The sequence below is a fragment of the Epinephelus lanceolatus genome, unplaced genomic scaffold, assembly GCF_041903045.1.
Source record: "Epinephelus lanceolatus isolate andai-2023 unplaced genomic scaffold, ASM4190304v1 scaffold28, whole genome shotgun sequence".
Lineage (NCBI taxonomy): Eukaryota > Metazoa > Chordata > Actinopteri > Perciformes > Serranidae > Epinephelus > Epinephelus lanceolatus.
Genome location: NW_027556810.1, coordinates 173651 through 193676, shown reverse-complemented (window position 1 = coordinate 193676; position 20026 = coordinate 173651). Strand labels below are relative to the sequence as shown.

Genomic DNA, 20026 nt, shown 5'->3' with positions numbered 1-20026 from the left:
GCTCATTCTTCAGCATCACACTCATCCTGACCAATGTGACTGCTGCAGAGAGTTCCAGTCTTAGAACACTTGTAACTTTAGTAGGTGCGACCCTTGCCTTAGCCATGACAAGACTGCAGTGAACTTCGTTGTTGTCATTCTTGTATCTTAGGTAGGAGCAGGTTCCATATCCTGTATTACTGGCATCTGAAAAGTGGTGCAATTCCACCCTGCTGATGTTACCAAAGTCTTGACCATTCTTCCACTCCTCCCACCGTGGACACAAGTTTTCGGGAAGTGAATCGTCCCATCCAATGCCTCTGCGACACAGCTCTTGTAGAACACGCTTCCCAGTTAGAGTGAATGGAGCAACAAAACCAAGTGGGAGTACAGAGAGGCAACAGCTGACAAGACACCACGACGAGTTGGGGGAAAGTCCTTGGCATTGATATTAAAGCTCAAGGTGTCATTATTCACTGACCACTGAATGCGGAGTACTTGTCCTTCTGGAGTCGCATTTGGATTGAAGTTGACTGAGTCAGTGGTTGAGGCTCTTTCTGAGATGGCTAAGCAGGAGAGCACTTCCCTTTGGTTTGAATCAAATTTATGAAGGCGTAGCCCTGCATGTTTACACAACTCCTGTGCTTCGACAATCAGTTCCTTGGCTTCCTTGGCTGAAGATACACTGATAAGCCCATTGTCCACATAAAAGCTCCTTTCCAGGAAGGCTGATGCTGCAAGGTAGTCCATTTTGTGTTGTTGTGCTAGGTACTTCAAACCAAAATTGGCACATCCGGGGGAAGAAGCAGCACCAAAGAGATGGACAGTCATTCTGTATTCTTGAGGCTCCCTCTCCAACTGCCCATCCTCCCACCATAGAAACCTCAAGTAGTTACGCCCTTCAGGTGACACACTGAATTGGTGGAACATCTTTTCAATGTCACAGACCACAGCAACTGCATCCTTTCTAAACCAACACAAAACTCCAACTAATGAGTTTATTAGGTCTGGGCCAGTCAGAAGAGTGTTGTTAAGAGCAATACCACGCTGCTTTGCCGAGCAATCAAAAACGACCCTCAATTTGCCCGGCTTTCTGGGGTGGTACACCCCATGATGAGGGGTGTACCACACAGTCTCTCCATGAGAAGCAGGAGGGGCAAGCTCTGCATCACTTTTGCTGATAATTTCTTTCATAAAGGCTGTGTAGTGGTCGTAATACTGCTTATTGTTCTTTAACTTTTTCTTAAGATGTTGGAGTCGAACAGCAACCAGCTTCCTGTTGTATGGCAATAATGGTGGACTATCACCCTTGAAGGGAAGGGGCATCTCATAATGTCCATCTGCTTTTTGTTGGATGTTATTACTGAGGAACTGAATAAATTGGACATCATCCTGAGACACATACTTGTCCTCACAGCTCCTTTCAATGAAGTCAGATTCAAGAACTTTCAACATGTCGGTGGCTGATGGCGTTTCCTTCACTGTAATACGATGCACAACACTTTGGTTTCCTTGTCTATCCAAATGAGGATTTGTTGATCCTATAATGCTCCATCCAAGTGTGGTCCTTTGTGCAAATGGTTCGTTTTCGCCACCTGTGATGACCTCCAAAGGCGCCAGTGCTGATGGACAGTTGTAACCAGTTAACAATCCAACTTCACAGTCCTGTAGTGGTGGTAACTCAGCTGCAAGGTGTTTTAAATGAGGCCACTGCTGCGCTGTAGCTTTGGTGGGAATATGGGACTTATCAACTGGGATAAAGTCTCTTGTGTAGGCTTGCTTCAATTGGACATATATCAGAGTTGAATCCACGAACTTGTAGACCACATGTGGTTTTACTTGCTATAACTGTATTAGCGGCTGTCATAGTGCTGAGCTTAAGTTGCACAGGTTGAACATCCACAGCGATTTCAGTTACTAAATCCTCCAAAATAAAGGTTGAGTCACTTTGAGTATCAAGTAGTGCATAGGTGAGAATTTCCCTCTGAGGCTCGGTTACTGATGACACAAAAACAGGAACGATACTAGAAGTGGCAGAAGCATTGTGTGTCAAGGCATGAACCATAACCTTGTGAATAGCTGTGTCTGACTGATTTCCTGTGGCTTCAGAATCACTACTTGATCTTTCAGGATTTTGGTCTCTTTCTATGTGCAAGCAGGTTGGATGACGTCGGCCACATATGATACAGGTGTGGCGCCTCTTACAGTCCTTTGTAACATGTCCCTTTCTTAAGCAACCAAAGCAGAGATGGTTTTCATGAATGATGGCCCTTTTCTCATCAGCTGTTTTGGCTGCAAAGGTTGGACACCGAATGACACCCTGAAATTCGTCCTTACACACAACACAAGGCAGTTTTGGTGTTGAGTTTGAAGTTTCAAATGTTCCTGAATTAGGATTGTTAACCTTTGCAATTGTATTGAAAGTCTTGGCTCTTGTAGAAACCCTCACTTCAGCAGCTGTATTCATCAGGAGAGGGGCACAGGTGGGGTTGCATGCTATTCGGGCTTCTGTTCTCACAAAATCTGCAAAACGTGCAAGACTTGGATAGTCTCCAGATTTATCCAATTCTTCCAAAACAATTCGACTCCATCTGTATACCATACGTTCAGGCAGTTTTTTTAAGAGCCTTTGATTTTCTTCACAGTCATTCATAATGGCTAAGCCTTTGACATGAGGGATGGCTTCCACACAACCCTGAAGGAAATCAGCAAACTCTCTGAGCGCAGTTGGATTGTTTGCAGATATTTTTGGCCACCTTGTAAGTTAATCTTTGAATGCTCTCTGAACAATAAATGGATTTCCATACCTGTCGTCCAACACTGCCCAGGCACCTCGATATGCTTCTTCTGAGTTACGGTAGAAAAATCCCTCGACAGCCTTGCATGCTTCTCCAGCGAGATAACTCTTTAAATAAAACATTTTTTCACTGACTGGGAGAGGCTTCTGGTCAATAAGGGCCATAAAGGATATTTTCCAATCTATGAACTTTAAAGGATCACCAGTGAATATTGTTGGTTCAGGCACAGGTAGACGGTTTAAAATGAGTGAGCTTACAAGTGCTTGGGTTAAGCTGAGATACTCTGGAGTTGTTGGTGCTTGACAGGCTGCTAAGTGGGGCTGGAATGGGACTGCTTCAGGGTCAAGAAAAGATCTGTTTTCAGGATTTTGACAGTCACCTTTAAATTTCTGGTCAGTCTCTTGAGACCCATTTTCAAAGGCAGCAGAGCTACTATATGCTTTCACTCGAGCAGCTGCAACCTTCACTTCATTGTCTGCTTGTAGCTGCCTTAATTTAGTCCTTTCTTCTTCTAGCTTTAATTTCATTTCAGCCTCCTTCTGCTTGATCTCTACTAGCATTTGTGTCTCCTTTAATTTCCATTCATTTTCTAATTTGTCAAGTTTTGCTTGTTGAGTATTCATTATTTGTATAGCCTTTGCTTGTTCTAGTTTGACTGCTAGTTCTGCCTCTGCGTCTACACATTTACTTGAGGACATGGAGGCAATGCTCAGTTGACTACTGGATTCTTGTGACTTGTCAGAGATAACAGTTTCAGTATTTGTATTTCCAAAAACTGATCCATGTTCCTCCTTGTTTAACACCATTCTCACTCTTTCCTTCTCCAGTTGATCATTGAAGGGTTGTTCAACATTTTCCTGTCGTTTGTCGATGAGTTCGCAGATTTCAGTTGTTAATATGATGCATGCGTCCATTCTCTTGACAATAACTGTAGTTGCAGTTTGGTTACGTCGAATGGGTTCATAAAGGCGTTGTACTAAGGCACTCTTTTGTTTACTATCTGTCTTCATTTTATCCAGATCATCAGATGAACAAAAGGCTTTCAGTCTCATTCGAACCTCCTTTGCTGTCTGTTTCCACGAGTCGTAAGCTTTGCTGAATTCCTTTTCATTTTTCTTTGCTTGCTGTTCACGCAATTTGAGTCCTTTCTCTGTTAAAGCTCTGTCACGGGAGCTGGATCTGCTATGTTGTGCCTCTTGGGGTTTGTCTGATTCTTCAGCAGGTGTTGACATTTTGTTTGTATGAAATTTGTCTCATTAACAATTTTAAAGGTGATTTATGTCTATTCAGATATAAATGAATGGTAGCTTTAATTTAATCCCTATGGAATTTTTTTTTTTTTTAATACCACGCACATCAGACATTTACAATTTGTAGACGAAGGTTAAACAAAACAAGAGCATTTTTCCTTGAGCAAAGTAGCATTTAAATTTAGTCAGTCAGTTTTACTCTTTTAGGAATATTTGCTCAGGTTCAAGAGTTTGCTTTCATGACACAATGTTTCACTCAATCACAATTAACATTAAGACTCAAGCCTTTACCTCAGTCATTATCACACATTTCATAAAACACTTTTAAACAAATAACACAACAGACCTTTGACTTCTCCTTGCAGTCGTTTCATGTCATTAAAACGAAATGAATTTGAGGAAATGAGACCAGCTTGTATCAGTTCCTTTCACACCGACTTTAAGTTCGTTTTCCCTTCCTTCTTTTTTTTTTTTTAAATGCAGAGAAAAAGGAACAGCGCCACCCGATGCAAATCTCTTAGTGGTACAGTAACTGTGGCATGTGTGGGTCGGCGTGGAGGATCAGGGATCTCTTTGCCGACAGCAGGCCGCCCGCAGCAGCGTAGTGGAGGTCTCGATCTTAGAGTCAAGTTTCACTGTAGCTGCTCTTGGCTTTATGAAACACGCAGAGAGTCTCCTTTACGGGTGCAACAGTGGATTTTTATTCTCCGTCCTCACCATTTACACCGTGAAACTAAAAAGACGAATACAGTCAGTTAAATCCTGTTCATCATGCATCAATACACAATATAAAACACATGCTAGACATAGCAGCTAAACAAATTGGTCACATTGTGGGTCACTTTTTGTGTCTCTCTTTGGTTGTTTTGTGTCTCTGTGGTTGTTTTGTGTCTCTTTGGTTGTTTTGTGTCTCTTTGTGGCTGTTTTGTGATTGTTTTGTGTCTCTTTGTGGTTGTTTTGTGTCTCTGTGGCTGTTTTGTGTCTCTGTGGTTGTTTTGTGTCTCTCTTTGGTTGTTTTGTGTCTCTTTGGTTGTTTTGTGTCTCTGTGGTTGTTTTGTGTCTCTTTGGTTGTTTTGTGTCTCTTTGTGGCTGTTTTGTGATTGTTTTGTGTCTCTTTGTGGTTGTTTTGTGTCTCTGTGGCTGTTTTGTGTCTCTTTGGTGGTTTTGTGTCTCTGTGGCTGTTTTGTGTCTCTGTGGTTGTTTTGTGTCTCTGTGGCTGTTTTGTGTCTCTGTGGTTGTTTTGTGTCACTTTGGTTGTTTTGTGTCTCTTTGTGGCTGTTTTGTGATTGTTTTGTGTCTCTGTGGCTGTTTTGTGTCTCTTTGATTGTTTTGTGTCTCTGTGGTTGTTTTGTGTCTCTTTGTGGTTGTTTTGTGTCTCTTTGTGGCTGTTTTGTGATTGTTTTGTGTCTCTTTGTGGTTGTTTTGTGTCTCTGTGGTTGTTTTGTGTCTCTTTGATTGTTTTGTCTCTCTGTGGTGGTTTTGTGTCTCTTTGTGGCTGTTTTGTGATTGTTTTGTGTCTCTTTGTGGTTGTTTTGTGTCTCTGTTGCTGTTTTGTGTCTCTTTGATTGTTTTGTGTCTCTCTTTGGTTGTTTTGTGTCTCTGTGGTTGTTTTATGTCTCTTTGGTTGTTTTGTGTCTCTTTGATTGTTTTGTGTCTCTGTGGTTGTTTTGTGTCTCTTTGATTGTTTTGTGTCTCTGGTTGTTTTGTGTCTCTGTGGTTGTTTTGTGTCTCTGTGGCTGTTTTGTGTCTCTGTGGTTGTTTGTGTCTCTGTGGCTGTTTTGTGTCTCTGTGGTTGTTTTGTGTCTCTGTGGTTGTTTTGTGTCACTTTGGTTGTTTTGTGTCTCTTTGTGGCTGTTTTGTGATTGTTTTGTGTCTCTTTGTGGTTGTTTTGTGTCTCTGTGGCTGTTTTGTGTCTCTTTGATTGTTTTGTGTCTCTGTGGTTGTTTTGTGTCTCTTTGTGGTTGTTTTGTGTCTCTTTGTGGCTGTTTTGTGATTGTTTTGTGTCTCTTTGTGGTTGTTTTGTGTCTCTGTGGCTGTTTTGTGTCTCTTTGATTGTTTTGTGTCTCTGTGGTTGTTTTGTGTCTCTTTGATTGTTTTGTCTCTCTGTGGTGGTTTTGTGTCTCTTTGTGGCTGTTTTGTGATTGTTTTGTGTCTCTTTGTGGTTGTTTTGTGTCTCTGTGGCTGTTTTGTGTCTCTTTGATTGTTTTGTGTCTCTCTGTGGTTGTTTTGTGTCTCTTTGGTGGTTTTGTGTCTCTTTGGTTGTTTTGTGTATCTCTGTGGTTGTTTTGTGTCTCTTTGGTGGTTTTGTGTCTTTTTGGTTGTTTTGTGTCTCTTTGTGGTTGTTTTGTGTCTCTTTGATTGTTTTGTGTCTCTCTGTGGTTGTTTTGTGTCTCTTTGGTTGTTTTGTGTCTCTTTGGTGGTTTTGTGTCTCTGTGGTTGTTTTGTGTCTCTTTGTGGTTGTTTTGTGTCTCTTTGGTTGTTTTGTGTCTGTCTTCGGTTGTTTTGTGTCGCTTTGTGGTTGTTTTGTGTCTCTTTGGTTGTTTTGTGCCTCTTTGTGGTTGTTTTGTGTCTCTGTGGTTGTTTAGTGCCTCTTTGTGGTTGTTTTGTTTCACTTTGATGGTTTTGTGTCTCTTTGTGGTTGTTTTGTGTCTCTTTGTGATGGTTTTGTGTCTCTTTGGTTGTTTTGTGTCTTTGTGGCTGTTTTGTGTCTCTCTTTGGTTGTTTTGTGTCGCTTTGTGGTTGTTTTGTGTCTCTTTGGTTGTTTTGTGCCTCTTTGTGGTTGTTTTGTGTCTCTGTGGTTGTTTAGTGCCTCTTTGTGGTTGTTTTGTTTCACTTTGATGGTTTTGTGTCTCTTTGTGGTTGTTTTGTGTCTCTTTGTGATGGTTTTGTGTCTCTTTGGTTGTTTTGTGTCTTTGTGGCTGTTTTGTGTCTCTTTGATTGTTTTGTGTCTCTTTGTGGTTGTTTTGTGTCTCTTTGTGGTTGTTTTGTGTCTCTGTGGCTGTTTTGTGTCTCTTTGATTGTTTTGTGTCTCTTTGTGGTTGTTTTGTGTCTCTCTGGCTGTTTTGTGTCTCTTTTATTGTTTTGTGTCTCTGTGGTTGTTTTGTGTCACTTTGGTTGTTTTGTGTCTCTTTGTGGCTGTTTTGTGATTGTTTTGTGTCTCTTTGTGGTTGTTTTGTGTCTCTGTGGCTGTTTTGTGTCTCTTTGATTGTTTTGTGTCTCTGTGGTTGTTTTGTGTCTCTTTGTGGTTGTTTTGTGTCTCTTTGTGGTTGTTTTGTGTCTCTGTGGCTGTTTTGTGTCTCTTTGATTGTTTTGTGTCTCTGTGGTTGTTTTGTGTCTCTTTGATTGTTTTGTCTCTCTGTGGTGGTTTTGTGTCTCTTTGTGGCTGTTTTGTGATTGTTTTGTGTCTCTTTGTGGTTGTTTTGTGTCTCTGTGGCTGTTTTGTGTCTCTTTGATTGTTTTGTGTCTCTCTGTGGTTGTTTTGTGTCTCTTTGGTGGTTTTGTGTCTCTTTGGTTGTTTTGTGTATCTTTGTGGTTGTTTTGTGTCTCTTTGGTTGTTTTGTGTCTCTTTGGTGGTTTTGTGTCTCTGTGGTTGTTTTGTGTCTCTTTGGTGGTTTTGTGTCTCTTTGGTTGTTTTGTGTATCTCTGTGGTTTTTTTGTGTCTCTTTGGTGGTTTTGTGTCTCTTTGGTGGTTTTGTGTCTCTTTGTGGTTGTTTTGTGTCTCTTCGTGGTTGTTTTGTGTCTATTTGGTGGTTTTGTGTCTCTGTGGTTGTTTTGTGTCTCTTTGTGGTTGTTTTGTGTCTCTCTGTGGTTGTTTTGTGTCTCTTTGGTGGTTTTGTGTCTCTGTTGTTGTTTTGTGTCTCTTTGGTGGTTTTGTGTCTCTGTGGTTGTTTTGTGTATCTCTGTGGTTTTTTTGTGTCTCTTTGGTGGTTTTGTGTCTCTTTGTGGTTGTTTTGTGTCTCTTTGTGGTTGTTTTGTGTCTATTTGGTGGTTTTGTGTCTCTCTGTGGTTGTTTTGTGTCTCTTTGGTGGTTTTGTGTCTCTTTGGTTGTTTTGTGTCTCTCTGTGGTTGTTTTGTGTCTCTTTGATTGTTTTGTGTCTCTCTGTGGTTGTTTTGTGTCTCTGTGGTTGTTTTGTGTCTCTTTGTGGTTGTTTTGTGTCTCTCTGGTTGTTTTGTGTCTTTTTGGCTGTTTTGTGTCTCTCTTTGGTTGTTTTGTGTCGCTTTGTGGTTGTTTTGTGTCTCTTTGGTTGTTTTGTGCCTCTTTGTGGTTGTTTTGTGTCTCTGTGGTTGTTTTGTGTCTCTCTGTGGTTGTTTTGTGTCTCTTTGATTGTTTTGTGTCTCTCTGTGGTTGTTTTGTGCCTCTGTGGTTGTTTTGTGTCTCTTTGTGGTTGTTTTGTGTCTCTCTGGTTGTTTTGTGTCTTTTTGGCTGTTTTGTGTCTCTCTTTGGTTGTTTTGTGTCGCTTTGTGGTTGTTTTGTGTCTCTTTGGTTGTTTTGTGCCTCTTTGTGGTTGTTTTGTGTCTCTGTGGTTGTTTAGTGCCTCTTTGTGGTTGTTTTGTTTCACTTTGATGGTTTTGTGTCTCTTTGTGGTTGTTTTGTGTCTCTTTGTGATGGTTTTGTGTCTCTTTGGTTGTTTTGTGTCTTTGTGGCTGTTTTGTGTCTCTCTTTGGTTGTTTTGTGTCGCTTTGTGGTTGTTTTGTGTCTCTCTTTGGTTGTTTTGTGTCTTTGTGGCTGTTTTGTGTCTCTCTTTGGTTGTTTTGTGTCGCTTTGTGGTTGTTTTGTGTCTCTTTGGTTGTTTTGTGCCTCTTTGTGGTTGTTTTGTGTCTCTGTGGTTGTTTTGTGTCTCTTTGTGGCTGTTTTGTGATTGTTTTGTGTCTCTTTGTGGTTGTTTTGTGTCTCTGTGGCTGTTTTGTGTCTCTTTGATTGTTTTGTGTCTCTTTGTGGTTGTTTTGTGTCTCTTTGTGGTTGTTTTGTGTCTCTGTGGCTGTTTTGTGTCTCTTTGATTGTTTTGTGTCTCTGTGGTTGTTTTGTGTCTCTTTGATTGTTTTGTCTCTCTGTGGTGGTTTTGTGTCTCTTTGTGGCTGTTTTGTGATTGTTTTGTGTCTCTTTGTGGTTGTTTTGTGTCTCTGTGGCTGTTTTGTTTCTCTTTGATTGTTTTGTGTCTCTCTGTGGTTGTTTTGTGTCTCTTTGGTGGTTTTGTGTATCTTTGGTTGTTTTGTGTCTCTTTGGTGGTTTTGTGTCTCTGTGGTTGTTTTGTGTCTCTTTGGTGGTTTTGTGTCTCTTTGGTTGTTTTGTGTATCTCTGTGGTTGTTTTGTGTCTCTTTGGTGGTTTTGTGTCTCTTTGGTGGTTTTGTGTCTCTGGTTGTTTTGTGTCTCTTTGTGGTTGTTTTGTGTCTCTTTGGTGGTTTTGTGTCTCTGTGGTTGTTTTGTGTCTCTTTGTGGTTGTTTTGTGTCTCTCTGTGGTTGTTTTGTGTCTCTTTGGTGGTTTTGTGTCCCTTTGGTTGTTTTGTGTCTCTCTGTGGTTGTTTTGTGTCTCTTTGATTGTTTTGTGTCTCTCTGTGGTTGTTTTGTGTCTCTTTGGTTGTTTTGTGTCTCTTTGGTGGTTTTGTGTCTCTTTGTGGTTGTTTTGTGTCTCTCTGGTTGTTTTGTGTCTCTTTGGCTGTTTTGTGTCTCTCTTTGGTTGTTTTGTGTCGCTTTGTGGTTGTTTTGTGTCTCTTTGGTTGTTTTGTGCCTCTTTGTGGTTGTTTTGTGTCTCTGTGGTTGTTTAGTGCCTCTTTGTGGTTGTTTTGTTTCACTTTGATGGTTTTGTGTCTCTTTGTGGTTGTTTTGTGTCTCTTTGTGATGGTTTTGTGTCTCTTTGGTTGTTTTGTGTCTCTTTGTGGTTGTTTTGTGTCGCTTTGATGGTTTTGTGTCTCTTTGTGGTTGTTTTGTGTCGCTTTGATGGTTTTGTGTCTCTTTGTGGTTATTTTGTGTCGCTTTGATGGTTTTGTGTCTCTTTGTGGTTATTTTGTGTCGCTTTGATGGTTTTGTGTCTCTTTGTGGTTGTTTTGTGTCTCTGTGATTGTTTTTTTTTTGTGACCAACTTTTTATTTTTTTTTAGTTTTATTTTCCAAGGGAGGTAGATAAACAATAATGAAAGAAAAGAACAAAACATCACCATATTTTCCACTCAGAGCATTCACATTCTATACATTTGCCACACTGGAAGAAATGTTCACTGGTATTCTTAAACTAAAGAAAAAAGAAAATAAAATTGATAACATTCAATTAGGAAACCAAGACAGAGCAGACAAAACAAAATGAGGGAAAAAAATGAAAACAAATAAATGAAATAGTAATAAATAAATAAAATAAACAAACAAATAACTGAATAATAATTAAATATATGGACCTATAATGAGAAGCAAAGTACAGTAAATTGGGCGTCTTGTTTACATAGCAGAGAACCTAACTTTATGAGATAGAGGTCTTAACTTGATCTAAAATGGAATTCCAACTTCTATTGTTTGCTGACTAACACCATTTAATCTTGCTGTGGATAATTCTAATAAAACAATGTCTGCAAGTGATTGTTTCCATTGGTTAAGGGACAGAGTATGAGGAGGTTGCCATCTGAGTACTAACATTTTTTTTGCTGCTGTGCTTCCTGCTAGCCAAAAACGTCTTTGATATGAATTTAGGGTTAATACATCGTTATTATCGGAGCATCATTTTTAGGGAGCAAGGTATATTTATTTGTAATACTGTAGAAAGATAGTTAGAAACTTGCTCCCAAAAAGATTTAACCATGGGACACTCCCACATCATGTGTAAGAAAGTACCAGTAACTTTTAAAGGGCAAAGTAAACAATTTGGTGAATGTGATAATTTCATTCTATGGGATTTTTGGGGAATCAAATAAGTTCTATGGGCGAAATTAAAATGAATCAGCTGATGATTTAGGTTTCGGGATGCCATATAAATATTTACCCAGACTTTGTCCCAGTTTATATGATGTTGTGTGTCAAGATCAAAATTCCAAGCTTGAATGGCAGATGGTGAAGATGCTGTTCTTTTTAACAAATCTATATATATTATGGAAACATATCTTTTAGGAAAAATAAAATAAAAATAAATAAAGGATGATTGGGTGGTTGAGACCAGGGAACGCCATAGGCCCACATAGCTGAGTGAAGTTGTAAGTGTAAAAAGAAAGAGGAGCCAGGCAAATTATAATAATCTTTCAGATCAGGAAAAAAGGCTCTGAGACCATTAGGATCCATGACATCCCCTAAAGTATGTAAGCCTGAGTTGGACCACTGGTAAGATACAAAACAGGAACCACCCTTACGTAATGAGGGATTATGAGCCACATGTGCCACTTAATGTCCCAGTTATGTAGCTTTTGATATTTACGCCAAGTTGACACCGCATGAGAAATTATTGGCCCAAAACTTAATTTACAGTGCTTTAAAGAAATATATGTAATAAGAAGGTCTTGCAGGTGAATAGATGCAACAATATTTTTTTCAATCCCTATCCAGGGGACATTAGTGATAGGATCAAACCAGCTTAATAAAGGGCAAATTGAAAAGGCATAAGAATACAATTTAAAATTTGCAACAGCAAGTCCACCAGCTTGTTTGCTATTCTACAAAGCTGAGAGTTTGACATGAGCTTGCTTACCTTTCCAGATGAATTTTGAAACATTTTTATGTAGTTTCGCTCAATAATCACGAGAGGAGAAATAGGAATCATAGAACTACAAAAATTAATTGGAGGCAATATATTAATTTTAATGACAGAGATTCTTCCTGACAGAGAAACAGGAATATTACACCATCTGTTTAGGTCATCTATGATTGATGTAGGAATTTTACTATAATTCATGTTTACAATTTTTTCAATTTAAGGGAATATATCTATGTCTAAATATTTGAAATGAGATACAACAGGGATCTGATGAGTGGGAGTACATTTGGGAGGGGTCTTAAGATACATTAAAGATGATTTAGACCAATTTATTTTATAACTTGAAATTGAACTACAAGTATTAAAAATATCAAGAAGATTAAAAATATCAAGAAGATTTGAGAATGAGAAGTGCCCTCTAGATATAGCAGTATGTCATCAGCATAAAAAGAAATATGATGATCAGTAGAATTAACAGTGATTGGTTTGATATGTTTAGACTGACGAATAGTTTGAGCTAATGGTTCCATGGATAAAATAAATAAGATAGGACAGATTGGATCTCCCTACCTATTCCCACATGTAATTTTAAAAGAAGGAGAGCACGTTACCTGTTATAACACTAGCAGATGGATTAGCAAATGATATTTTAATCATGTTTATAATCTTTCACCCAGTCCCATATATTTTAAGACGGACTAGAGATAAGACCACTCTAGGCAATCAATAGCCTTTTCAGCGTCATGGAAAGAACTGCTGAAGAGGCCTTTGCATCTGGAGAAAAATTGATAATATGAAAAAGACGGCGTAAGTAATCTGAAGAAAGTCTTTTCTTCACAAAACCACTTTGGTCTGGGTGAATCAATTTAGGTAGAAAGAATTCAAGGCGACGAGATAAAATTTTGGAAAATTAACATCAGTATTTATCAATAATAGTGGGCACCAATTAGAGCAATGATTTGAGTCTTTGCCTTTTTTCAGCAAAAGTGAGATTAAAGACATTTTTACATCTCTCCCAAATGAACCTTTAGAAATGGCTGTATTAAACATCTCCAGTAATAATGGACCAAATTGATCCCAAAATTTCAAATAAAATTCGGGAGGAATGCCGTCCCAGCCAAGTGATCTGCCTTTATTCATGGTTTCTAAAGATGTTCTAAGCTCCTGTAGAGATAATGGATCACCCAGTGAACTTGATTCGGCTGCCGATAAGACAGGGAGTTTAAGCCCTTTTAAACGAATCACCATCTTCTGATATGATAGATGCAATATTCGCTAAATGGTCGCTATTACGTAATTTGTTGGCCAGAAACTGGCTCGGTTGATTGCCATGAAAATAATGATTAACTCGAGCTCTATGGATGGTAAATTAAGCTCTTTTCCTAATCACAATATTTAATTCAGTCTTAACCTTAGCAAGAGTGTGGGCCACATTTTGAGAGTAGTTTCTCTGTTGTGAAAGCTCCAGGACAGATAACAGATTTTCTAATTCAGATATTTTCTTCAAATGTAATTTATTAAGACCTGAAGCAAATGCAGTAGTATTATTTCTTCCAAAGCCTTTAATGGCATCCCAAAATACACGGAAATCATCAACTGAGTTTTTGTTTATCGTTATGAAATAACTTAGTTCATTTTGAAATTGTTCACAAAATGCTTGATTATCCAGTAAAGTACAATTAAAGCGCCATCTATTGGCTTTTTGTTTGAACTGAGATAAGTGGAGTTGACAGTAATAGGCATGATGATCTGATAAACTCATGGGTCGAATTTCAATTTTTTTAACAAAAGAAAATAATGATGAAGACATCAAAATAAAATCGATCCGAGAGAAAGACTGATGTCTGTTAGAATAAAAAGTAAATTCTTTGATGCCTGGATTATGTGCTCGCCTTAAAGTCTGATATTACATGTCTTAATGCATTTGAGGACCTAAAATTATAATTAACTGTCTTAGATTTGTCATAGATATGGTCCACCACAACATTCATATCGGTCCCAATAAACAATTGAAAGTCAGATAAACCCATCAGTATATTAGTTAAAGACTGGAAAAATTTTTGTCCGTAACAGTTGGGTGCATACACACTGACTAAAGCTATTTTTATACCGTTAAAAATACATTTGAGAAAAGTGATTCTGCCACCCTGATCACTGTCTTTATCTGTAATAGAAATTTTAAGTTTATTATCAATAATAATAGCAACTCCCTTAGTTTTACTTAGAGCTGAAGAGAAAGCAGATACTTTATAACGATGATTTTCCAATCTATATATATCTTTCTTAGTTAAATGAGTTTCTTGTAACATGGCAATCTCAACTTTATTTCTTCATAAAATGTCAAGACAGCTAGCCCGTTTAATAGGAGAGTTAAGACTTTTAAGGTTCCATGAAAGAATAGCTAGTGAGGCCATTCTGATTTAAAAAAATGGAGTATAAATATAATATTCAGTTCTTTTTTATTAAGAAGCCCATATAATGGGAAAAAAACAAAAAAGGAAGGTCCATAGAAAATAAAACCCCTTAATCAACACCAAATATATCCCCTCCAAAAAATAGGAGCAAATAAAATAGAAACAGTGGTCGGCGTCCCTCCCAGTAAATCCTCCCCGCTCTGTATAGATAGCACAGGGATGCAGCATAGCTCCAAGCAGCCAAGTACCTCACCATTCTCAAATTTAATATATCCTGAATGAAGTACTAAATGAAGAAATGCAGCATAGTCTAATGAAAAAACAGGAGGAGAAAAAATCATATACACATACACACATAGACACACACACACACACACACACACGTGTGTGCACACATATACACACCCATGTGCACGACGCAATATTGCTATCATCGTTATCATCCAGGACACATAACCCGATGATAATATCATAACTCATACAACAAAGTAAGCCAATTGTTAAACCTACAAACAAAACAAGAAGATAATAAATATATTGTCCTGTAGTTTAAATAAGTCGTGACCCTTATCGCAGGATTATCCAACTGTGGGTTAATCGAGACAGTACCTGATTTTAGTAGGTCGCATGGTCGATCAGCCCTTAGTGGAACAAGCATCGTCCGTATTATCGCCATAGTTTATGCACAGAAAAAAAGGAGGGGAGAAAAAAAACACAAAACAAAACAAAAACTTGTGCAGCCGTTACGTCATGGGAGCTGATGAAAAAAACGGTAGAAACCTCAGGAAGAGCAACTGAGGAGGGATCCCTCTTCCAGGACGGACAGACGTGCAATAGATGTCGTACAGAACAGATCAGCATAATAAATTAACAGTAATCCGTATGACACAATGAGACAGAAAGAGAGACAGAGAGAGAGAGAGAGAGACAGAGAGAGAGAGATGCAGGTAATAACAGTAGCTTACAACAACATTATTGAAAGTAATAATATTATAGTTATAGTTCTGGCTACTGTGGTACAATATGTTGAAAGTATGTATTAATATCTGGCAGTATACATGTGTGACAATAGTCATATGTGTATAATAACAGTAGAAGTATGACTAATGACTAATGATGGCAGCAGCAGCAGGAGGCATCTGGCAGGACCACGGCAGCAGCACAACCACACACGTCACGCTGTCCAGGCACCGCTGTGATATGAGTTAATCTGAGAGACAGTGGAGCACAAAGGCTCCGGAGAAGAAGCCGAGTTAGTGACATCCAGAATGGCCGAGTTAGCAAGATGCAGTAATAGAATACGAGAGAGAGAGAGAGAGAGAGAGAGAGAGAGAGAGAGAGAGAGAAGGTGCCCGGTGTATTATAGGGGGGTCCTCCGGCAGACTAGGCCTAAGTCAGCCTAACTAGGGGCTGGTACAGGGCAAGCCTGAGCCAGCCCTAACGATAAGCTTTATCAAAGAGGAAAGTCTTAAGTCTAGTCTTAAATGTGGAGACGGTGTCTGCCTCCCGGACCGTAACAGGAAGATGATTCCACAGGAGAGGAGCCTGATAGCTGAAGGCTCTGGCTCCTGATCTACTTTTGGAGACTTTAGGGACCACGAGTAACCCTGCGTTCTTGGAGCGCAGTGTTCTGGTGGGATAATATGGCACTATGAGCTCTCTAAGATATGATGGAGCTTGACCATTTAGAGCTTTGAATGAATGAATGAATGAAAAAAAGAAACAATAAATCAATCAGCCGTTAGTGGAAGGAGCGTCACCCTCATCTCCACGCCGTATGTGTTGATCGAAGAAGTCTTGCGCAGCCTTCGCAGTGGAAAAATTGTGTGTCACATCACAGAAGGTCAAGATGAGAGTGGCAGGGTGAATAAATCCAGATCTCAAATTAAGCCTCCGCAGCTCCGATCTGACTTGATTGAAGGTTGCTCTCTGCTTCATGGTTTCAGCACTGAGATCTGGGTAAATGCTGATCCTTCTCCCATTATGAATTAAAGTACGGGATTCTGCTGCCAGACGAATAATCTTCCTTTTGACCTCAAAGCTGTACAGCCTTGCGATCATGCATCGGGAGTCCTTCCTGGCAGGTCCGGTGCGGTGCGCTATACTGATCAACGGAGCGGGCCCAATGGACTCTTCCCCGAACAGTTCATATAAAACTTTAGTTGTAAAAGTAGTAGGGTTACCAGACTCAGCACCTCCAGGAAGGCCAAAAATTCTTATGTTAAATTTTCGGCTGAAAGATTGTTCAACAAAACTCCATCAGGCAGAAATTAAATAATTAAATAGTGCGGGACAAGGAGAGAAGCAGCTAAGCGTGTCACGGCATGCTACCGGAACCGGAAAAAAATGGTTGTTTTGTGTCTCTGGGATTGTTTTGTGTCTCTGTGGTTGTGTCGTCTGTCCTCCTGTCCCCTTGGACTGTCCCTAATGTACAGACCTGACATCAGTTTGACATCAGTGAGTCACAGTGTGTAAAGGTTTAAATATGTGTGTGTTTGTTTATAGATCTATGTGAGAACAGGTATCTATCACGGTGGAGAGCCGCTCTGTGACAACGTCAACACTCAGAGAGTCCCCTGCTCCAACCCCAGGTAACACACACTTACTGTATACACACCTTTTACCGCCTCTCTTTTCCTCTGTCTGTCTCACCTGTCCGTCTCACCTGTCTCTCCTTATTTCCAGGTGGAACGAGTGGTTGGCGTATGACATCTACCTGGCTGACCTCCCTCGCTCAGCCAGACTCTGTCTGTCTATCTGCTCTGTGAAGGGAAGGAAAGGAGCCAAGGAGGTGAGACCGGAAGGAGACAGGGGCACATGAGTAAACGAAATAATTAATGAAGGAATGGCTGAATTAACCTGTCTGTCTGTCTGTCTGTCCGTCCGTCTCTCTGTCCGTCAGGAGCACTGTCCTCTGGCCTGGGGGAACGTCAACCTCTTTGACTACACAGACGTTCTGGTTTCTGGTAAAGTGGCTCTCAGTCTTTGGCCAGTCCCTCATGGGCTCGAGGACCTCCTGAATCCTATCGGAGTCGCCGGTTCAAATCCGAACAAGGTACACAACACCTCTGTTGACCTGTCTCTCCACCTGTCCATCACAGTGAGGACATATAATTAATTCAGCTGATTGATTGATTGATTGTCTTCTGTAGGAGACGCCTTGTGTGGAGCTGGAGTTCTCCTGGTTCAATCAGACTGTTGTTTTTCCAGATGAGCAGCAGATAGAAGAACACGCCAACTGGACCATCAGCCGAGAGCTGGGCTACAACTACTGCCAAGGACTGGTAAGGACAGGTAACATAAACATATACACAACTACTGCAGAGAACAGGTAACATAAACATATATACAACTACTGCCAAGGACAGGTAACATAAACATATATACAACTACTGCCAAGGACAGGTAACATAAACATATACACAACTACTGCAGAGGACAGGTAACATAAACATATACAGTACAGGCCAAAAGTTTGGACACACCTTCTCATTCAATGCGATTTCTTTATTTTCATGACTATTTACATTGTAGATTCTCACTGAAGGCTTCAAAACTATGAATGAACACGTGGAGTTATGTACTTAACAAAAAAAGGTGAAATAACTGAAAACATGTTTTATATTCTAGTTTCTTCAAAATAGCCACCCTTTGCTCTGATTACTACTTTGCACACTCTTGGCATTCTCTCCATGAGCTTCAAGAGGTAGTCACCTGAAATGGTTTTCCAACAGTCATGAAGGAGTTCCCAGAGGTGTTTAGCACTTGTTGGCCCCTTTGCCTTCACTCTGCGGTCCAGCTCACCCCAAACCATCTGGATTGGGTTCAGGTCCAGTGACTGTGGAGGCCAGGTCATCTGCCGCAGCACTCCATCACTCTCCTTCTTGGTCAAATAGCCCTTACACAGCCTGGAGGTGTGTTTGGGGTCATTGTCCTGTTGAAAAATAAATGATCGTCCAACTAAACGCAAACCGGATGGGATGGCATGTCGCTGCAGGATGCTGTGGTAGCCATGCTGGTTCAGTGTGCCTTCAATTTTGAATAAATCCCCAACAGTGTCACCAGCAAAACACCCCCACACCATCACACCTCCTCCTCCATGCTTCACAGTGGGAACCAGGCATGTGGAATCCATCCGTTCACCTTTTCTGCGTCTCACAAAGACACGGCGGTTGGAACCAAAGATCTCAAATTTGGACTCATCAGACCAAAGCACAGATTTCCACTGGTCTAATGTCCATTCCTTGTGTTTCTTGGCCCAAACAAATCTCTTCTGCTTGTTGCCTCTCCTTAGCAGTGGTTTCCTAGCAGCTATTTGACCATGAAGGCCTGATTGGCGCAGTCTCCTCTTAACAGTTGTTCTAGAGATGGGTCTGCTGCTAGAACTCTGTGTGGCATTCATCTGGTCTCTGATCTGAGCTGCTGTTAACTTGCGATTTCTGAGGCTGGTGACTCGGATGAACTTATCCTCAGAAGCAGAGGTGACTCTTGGTCTTCCTTTCCTGGGTCGGTCCTCATGTGTGCCAGTTTCGTTGTAGCGCTTGATGGTTTTTGCGACTCCACTTGGGGACACATTTAAAGTTTTTGCAATTTTCCGGACTGACTGACCTTCATTTCTTAAAGTAATGATGGCCACACGTTTTTCTTTAGTTAGCTGATTGGTTCTTGCCATAATATGAATTTTAACAGTTGTCCAATAGGGCTGTCAGCTGTGTATTAACCTGACTTCTGCACAACACAACTGATGGTCCCAACCCCATTGATAAAGCAAGAAATTCCACTAATTAACCCTGATAAGGCACACCTGTGAAGTGGAAACCATTTCAGGTGACTACCTCTTGAAGCTCATGGAGAGAATGCCAAGAGTGTGCGAAGCAGTAATCAGAGCAAAGGGTGGCTATTTTGAAGAAACTAGAATATAAAACATGTTTTCAGTTATTTCACCTTTTTTTGTTAAGTACATAACTCCACGTGTTCATTCATAGTTTTGATGCCTTCAGTGAGAATCTACAATGTAAATAGTCATGAAAATAAAGAAAACGCATTGAATGAGAAGGTGTGTCCAAACTTTTGGCCTGTACTGTATACACAACTACTGCAGAGGACAGGTAACATAAAAATATATACAACTACTGCCAAGGACAGGTAACATAAACATATATACAACTACTGCAGAGGACAGGTAACATAAACATATATACAACTACTGCAGAGGACAGGTAACATAAACATATACACAACTACTGCAGAGGACAGGTAACATAAACATATATACAACTACTGCAGAGGACAGGTAACATAAACATATACACAACTACTGCAGAGGACAGGTAACATAAACATATATACAACTACTGCAGAGGACAGGTAACATAAACATATATACAACTACATCCAAGGACAGGTAACATAAACATATACACAACTACTGCCAAGGACAGGTAACATAAACATATATACAACTACTGCAGAGGACAGGTAACATAAACATATATACAACTACTGCAGAGGACAGGTAACATAAACATATATACAACTACTGCAGAGGACAGGTAACATCAACATATATACAACTACTGCCAAGGACAGGTAACATAAACATATATACAACTACTGCCAAGGACAGGTAACATAAACATATATACAACTACTGCAGAGGACAGGTAACATAAACATATATATAACTACTGCAGAGGACAGGTAACATAAACATATCAAATCAAATCAACTTTATTTATATGGCACTTTTCATACAACAGTAACACAAAGTGCCTCACAGAGGTTAAAAACAACAAAGATCCAAACAGAAAACAAAAAGAAAAGAGAAAACCCAACCCTCCCACCCAACAAAAAGCTATTTAGCTCATAAAATTGAGTTAGTAGCTAGGTAAGAATGATCTTAAACAGAGACATAAAATG

General features: G+C 39.9%; 1 protein-coding gene across 4 annotated transcripts in view; it reads left to right on the top strand.

The window, feature by feature from the left end:
- The window catches only part of LOC117246112 (phosphatidylinositol 4,5-bisphosphate 3-kinase catalytic subunit alpha isoform-like), a 116138-nt gene that overhangs the window by 47966 nt on the left and 48146 nt on the right, over positions 1-20026 (top strand). For all 4 annotated transcript variants that reach the window (XR_013490566.1, XM_078166030.1, XM_078166031.1 and 1 more), the window contains 4 exons: positions 16613-16698; positions 16793-16898; positions 17010-17162; positions 17260-17391. Coding sequence is in view for 3 of the 4 variants with exons in the window: in XM_078166030.1 (XP_078022156.1) it covers positions 16613-16698; positions 16793-16898; positions 17010-17162; positions 17260-17391 (477 nt within the window). In the remaining variant the exon portion in view is untranslated. The remainder of the gene's footprint in view (positions 1-16612; positions 16699-16792; positions 16899-17009; positions 17163-17259; positions 17392-20026) is intronic.